General features: G+C 42.7%; 1 protein-coding gene across 1 annotated transcript in view; it reads right to left on the bottom strand.

Moving 5' to 3' along the window:
- FBXW8 (F-box and WD repeat domain containing 8) overlaps positions 1–2,549 on the bottom strand; it is an 82,915-nt gene extending 80,366 nt beyond the window's left edge. Inside the window, exon 1 of the mRNA XM_075273470.1 lies at positions 2,027–2,549. Coding sequence (XP_075129571.1) covers positions 2,027–2,344 — 318 coding nt within the window. The 5' untranslated portion in view covers positions 2,345–2,549. The remainder of the gene's footprint in view (positions 1–2,026) is intronic.
- Positions 2,550–6,659: the final 4,110 nt, after the last annotated feature.

Genomic DNA, 6,659 nt, shown 5'->3' on the forward strand with positions numbered 1-6,659 from the left:
TTTTGGCAAAAGTTTCAACTGCACCCAACCTGACCATCTGAATGCACCGAGGCTAAAACCCCAATTTGTGGAAACATAGCTTTTTTTGTTGCAGATTTTGTTGCGTTTTTTTGAGCCAAGGCCAGTGGTAGATTGAGAAAAAGGTAGAACTCTATATTTCCCATTCCTTTTGTAAGAAAACAGAAGAGAGAGCACCGCGCGGCACCTTGTGCATTACCCTTTTAAAGTGATTCCACAAAGTATTATTCAACATATAATCACCTTTAAGCGCTGTGAAGTGATCACAGCACTCAAATATCACTTCATAGACAAAATGGCTAGTAGCTGGCAGATCTTAACCGTGAAAACACGTATGCATGGTACTATACAGAAAAGGACCTATTGTCCTTTGTGCACCTGAAGAAGAAACCAGCTTCCGGTTTCGAAACGCGTTGTGTGTGAGGCTTTAATAAACAAATGCAACAAGAACTACGGTTGGTAAGCGCGGATCCTTTTATCCATTTGATACTTCTGTAGAAGTTGGTTGGATAGGTCCTTTTCTGTATAGTACCATTCCTTTTGTAGCCATTCTTGGCTTTGACTTAAAAAAAAAAAAAGCAACAAAATCTCCAACAAAAAAAAGCTACGATTCTGCAAAGTGGGGTCTTAGCCTAAGACTTAGGCTGAAGCCCCACATTGCGGAAACACAGCTTTTTTTGTTGCAGATTTTGTTGGGGCGTTTTGGAGCCAAAGCCAGGAGTGGATTGAGCAGAAGGTAGAAGTATAAGAATTCCCTATATATTTCCCATTCCTTTTGTAGCCATTCTTGGCTTTGGCTCAATAAAACGCAGCAAAATCTACAACAACAAAAAAAAGCTGTGTTTCCGCAATGTGGGCCCTCAGCCTTACTGCCTCAAATGCACTTTGGAGCTGTGTTTGATATATGTCTCATGACATCCAATTAAACCAATTATATCCTTCAGCATTTTATGGGAAAATTAGTATAAAGAAATAGAAAAAAAAAAAACCATTGGAAAAGGATGGACATGTATTTCATTTAATTGACTAAAACTCTCCCACTATATACGACAGAGATATGCTACACTGACTACTCCTTCCACGGTATAAGGCGCAGCCACTGTATTGCATATGTCTGTCCTATACACAGGGAAATACGGGACTAAAATCCATTGGCCATATTTTCAGCTTAAACCCACTCTGAAGGTCTAGACTCCATGTGTGATCTATGATGGTAGACGTTTCTGCCTCCCCTAGGATCTAATGTCCCACACTATAGACAGAACAAAACAGCGAAGCCATGGTGAGGCAGGGACTCCTCTCATTATCAATCATGCAGACAGTTTCAGTCGAGGAATTACAAGCAATATATATTCTGGATTTTCACGTCTGCAGGGGCCATAGAAAATCAGGATTCCAAAAAATTGCCAGATGTATCCAGAAGCAGCACCACACATGTCTATGGTTTGTGCCTGGTATTGGATCCCCAGCTCCAATAAAGTAAATAGGGATGATCTGCAGTACCACACATAACCTGTGGACAGATGTGGCACTGTTTATGGAAGAAAGCACCCATATTTACATATTAATATTATGCTGTATATGGGGAGAACCAGAAAACTACGTTTATGAACCATTTTTTTCTGACATATAACAATGTGTCAGGGAAAGCATCTGACGCTTTACAGTTGTGCCAGGTCACTCTGCCATTTTGATTAACAGGGCAGACACCTTGCTGCTAAAGCTGGCACTCACTGCTCTAAGGGAGAGGCAGGGCGCATGGTGGCGCAGTGGTTAGCACTGTAGCTTTGCAGGAGATGAAAGCTGCTATGCAATGGGTTCCTACAGGCAACTAAAACAGCTTTCATAAGGTCTACCACAATAAATATGCTCCGAGCCACCAATCAGCGAGCTTATATCATTTTGTAAACCACTGTGGTAAGATGACAGCTGTAATCTAATTGGTTGCTAGACAGTCAAACATCCGGCTATGTGACGTCACATCCCCCGCCCCGTGCACAGTATTTACCAGGTCACTGATGAGCTGCTCCACCAGGCTGGGCAGTGCGGGCGGCCTCTGGGGAGATCCCGGTCTAGCAGCTGCGGGCACCGGCCTCTCCTGCAGCAGGCTCTCCGCCAGTTCTAGGTACCTATTCTCCGCTGCCTCCGTATCTGGAGGCGGTGACCCGGGGAGACGTCTCCAGGCCACATCCCCTTCACAGGGAAGCTCGGGCTCCGGACTGGATGCAGAGCGTCGGCGCTTCGGAGGCGCAGGGGCTGCGATTCTTCCCCGGATCTCTGCCCTCCAGCGAGTGCGGAACTCTTCCAGGGAGGTGTCCAGCGACATCGTGCCCAGCGGCCGGGACCCTCACTCAGCACCGCCGGCTATGGCCATCACGGACAGCTGGCACGGCGGGGTGCTGGGGCGCAGGAAAAGTTACATTGCTAGGGTAACAGCGAGCCCCTCTGTGCCTGCTGCACGACCCGGTGCAGTCTGTAGCGTCTTCCGGCCGGGAAGTGTGGGCCGAAATATTGGTTCCTAGGCTGATGTTCACATCTAGTTAGTGTGCGCTGTCCACTAAGGTTGTAGTAGTAAGAAGGCCGAGATTCCGGAGCTATTCTAGTAATGTCTGCGGAGCGTTAGAAATGTCTCGGGTTAGGATAGATATGTTACCCCTCGTGGGCACAGCAGGTCTTGCTTCTTTATTTGCATACTCTCAACTATATATATATATAATATATACATAATATTCACTGATGTGCCGTTCTGCCTGTCTCCTATGTGATAAAGGATGTAGAAGATGGTGTGCTGGAAGCAGAAGGCACCATGTAGCTGTGCTGGGTACTGTAATGCTGCTCCTATTGGAGTGAATAGATGCAGAACTGCAGCACATCCTCTTTATAGCAATGGTGCCTTCTGCTCCTGGCACCAACCCTTCTATAGCTTTCAAGGTGCAGAGGCAACAGGATCAGTAGATAGGTCAGTGTGGGGTCCAGGCATCGGACCACCACTGATCAGATACAGATGGCCTGTCCTAAAGAAAGGTTGTCCGTATGAAAGCTATCTGGGTGGGCCTGGAAAGTTCCTTTTATCATTCTCTTTGACTGATGATGTATCTTCAATAAAGTTGAATAAATATGTGCATTTATTATTTATTTATTTTTAATATTTGTTGTATATGCGTTGAATCCCAGGAATCACACTGCTAAATGTTCTGTTATTCACACTCTACAGATTTTTGGATTGAATCCAAAATATGAAAGAGATGCAGATCTTTATACTTTTTTTTTTATTTTTAAAATTTGTTTGGTCTTTGTGTGTTACACTTCTAGTTTTCACTGATATAATACTACTGCATGAAATTGGCTTGAGACTGGGGCCCCACGTTGCGAAAACGCCATGATTTTTGCCATGGCTGAAACAACCGCAGTGTTTTACAGTACCTGCATAGTGGATGGGATTATGGCTAATCCCATCCACACATTGCAGAAAAATATCTGCAGCAGAAATGCAGTGATTTTCAAAAACCGTTGTATTTTTGTAAATTGCAGCATCTTAATGAAACACTGGCGGTTTTCATGTAGGTATAATAGGAACAGAAAGTCTGCAAAGAAATACTCTGCAAATTATCTGTGAAAGTGTTGCGGAAAAAAAAAAGCAATGCGTTTCCGCTGTGGTTTATGGCTGCAGCTCGCTGCATGGGAGCATTCTGTTGTTTCTAGTCATGATACTTTTATTTTAATGATATTTTTACTACATTGAGGTTTTTTTTGTTGAACTGTAGTTTGCAGTAAGTGGGAACGTCAGTAAACCCTTAAGGATATAATGACTGACATTGAAGATTTTTTGATCCCACTTAGCAACATGGCTGCAGAATCAGAAAAAAGTTACTTACAAATTAGATTATATATTTTTCTTTTACATTTTTTAGCATTGTATAATTAGATGTATAGTTTGTTACATATTTTTTTAAAGGAATTCAGTGATTTTTAATGAATTAGTGGATTTTTACTGCTTCTGATTGACCAGGTGTCAGATGGGGCTGTGGAAAAATGGAGGAGTTCTTGGTTTGGCCTACCAACGCCACAGCCCATTGCAGATGTTGCTTACAGCTGTGCTCCTTAAATTGAATAGTATGTGTCCCTTACTGAGCTTTAACTTGTGCCCTCTTTCACACTTGTGTATTTAAAGTAGGTCAGTATTTCTATGCTAGAACAAGCAATGGATCCTATACACAGTGTACTGTTTAAAGAGGACCTTTCACCATATCTGGGCACAGGCAGTGTTATATACTGCCAGAAAGCTGACAGTGCGCTGAATTCAGCGCACTGTCGGCTTTCCCGATCCGTGCCCGGTGTAAAGCGCTATCGGTCCCGGTACCGTAGCGCTTTACAGTCAGAAGGGCGTTTCTGACCATTAGCCAGAGACGTCCTTCTGCCTCGCGGCGCCAATCGCGCTGTGCTGTGGAGCCGGGAGGAACTCCCCCTCCCTCTCCTGATAATGCTAGTCTACAGACAAGCTGTGTGAGCAGAGGGAGGGGGCGTTCCTCCCCGCTCCACAGCACAGCGCGATAGGCGCCGCGAGGCAGAAGGACGTTCCTGGCTAATGGTCAGAAACGCCCTTCTGACCATAGAAGAGCTACGGTACCGGGCCGTAAGCTCTTCACACCGGGCACAGATCGGGAAAGCCGACAGTGCGCTGAATTCAGCGCACTGTCAGCTTTCTGGCAGTATATAACACTGCATGTGCCCAGATATGGTGAAAGGTCCTCTTTAATATTAGCACCTCTTCTGTGTTTTGGACTCAAAGATTTTGTCTCTCAGATACTGATACAAACCACATACTTGATGCTTCCCCATATTACGTATACATGGACAACATGTGTAATATGGAGCAATGTCCTAGTGGGCAGCTGCAGGTAACGAATCACAGACCTAGATCTCTGTTGTAAGTCAAGATACTACCTTTTATGGCTATATGTCAGATTACTGTTCCCTTGTGGTATTGTAAGTGTACAAATATTTTAATGGCTTAGAATTCTGACAAAGTAAGTGACTGAAACATTTCAATCTGGAAAGATAAGAGGTAAAGACAGGACACTTTTATTTAGTAAAGTATATTGCAAAGTTTGTGCCGCTCACCTGCACTATTGATTTATGAAACACTTAAGGTAAGTTCACACATAGTTTTTTTTGGTCAGGATTTTGAGGCTGTATCCGCCTCAAAATCCTGACCAAAAAGATGGCTCCCATAGAAATCAAAAAGAAGCGAGATTATACCGTAGATTATTTTTTTTTCTGCTTCCAAAAAAGCTCTGAAACTATAAATGAACAATTGCCAGATGCTAGGTTCACACCAGTGTCAACTCTCTGTTGTCAGGGTCCGTAATGGACTCCAAACAATTGGGAGGTAGACCTCTAGAACAGTCTGGCTGGCCCAATTGAATGTAATGGCGTCTGTCATTTTTAAGCTGAAACCATTGGAGGATAAAGTTCCTCTGTACAGGACTTCTATCTTTACTGTTCTTTGGCAAACACTGTGACAGAGTCTGCAACAGAACCTCTGGTACAAATGCGAATATAACCTATTTCCTCTCCATATATCTGAGTTGGATTGTTTCTACAATATACACATGGATTCAAGCAAACCCAATTCATATGAAAGGGACCTAAAAACTTCTACCTGAAATCTGTGTGCCAATTTATCCTAATCCTGAATCTCTACCCAATGAAATTTACAAAAACCACTTGTGTGAAAAAATGTGTGGGCCTAAAGAATGTGGGGCAAGGTTGAGAAGTTTATTAAAATTTTTAGCTGGGTGCGGATGGGAGGATGTGGCCAGTGTGGCTCCGGCCCCCTCATATGTAGATCTAAACAAATAAAATATATTATTTTTATTTCTGCAAATAGTACTTTGTTTACCAAAATGAAACATTTGATGCAAAATGATGATGCATTAAGCAGACTAAAAAATATGTAGAATCTTTCCTAATGTATCTTTGGTTTTTATAACAGTAAATTATTTTTACAGTTAATCTACAGCCTAAAAATCCATAATGTATATTCTCGGATATGAGATCACATAATGTTGGCATTGAATACCAGGACAGAAGCCAGATACTAGTATCTGCAGCAAAAATGGCTTGATCATGATCTGCAATGCTGAAAGATGAGATTAGAAATATGTGCTGTAATATAATATTAGCATTGATTGTCCCTAATGACCCCACCCCAAGTGCCATGTATTACTGACTGCACAGTTAGCAATATTCTAATGTACAGCAAATCAAAATGGCAACTAATGCATATGTCACTGTAAAGGGTTTTTATAACCTATTATTTTTTTACAAAAAATTTAGGTACCCCCGTTTTACTGACCAGCACATGGAACCCTCATAGGGTTAATGGGACGTCCTATTTTTTGACAGTCCATTAAAGTGGCCCATCAAAGAAAAAAAAAGTCATGTAAATGGATTAATTGAATTCCACTATTTTTAATGCAGCCATTTGATGACCGTTATAAACAGATGTGACTGATGTTCTTTTGAATGTAGACTAAGGCCGGGGTCCCACAGGCCAGAATCGCCACACTAAAGCGCTGCGGGAACAACCGCGGCAGGAATGCATTGTGGTTCTTCCCGCAGCGCTTTGAACAGAAAGT

Source organism: Leptodactylus fuscus, chromosome 1, assembly GCF_031893055.1.
Source record: "Leptodactylus fuscus isolate aLepFus1 chromosome 1, aLepFus1.hap2, whole genome shotgun sequence".
Taxonomy (NCBI): domain Eukaryota; kingdom Metazoa; phylum Chordata; class Amphibia; order Anura; family Leptodactylidae; genus Leptodactylus; species Leptodactylus fuscus.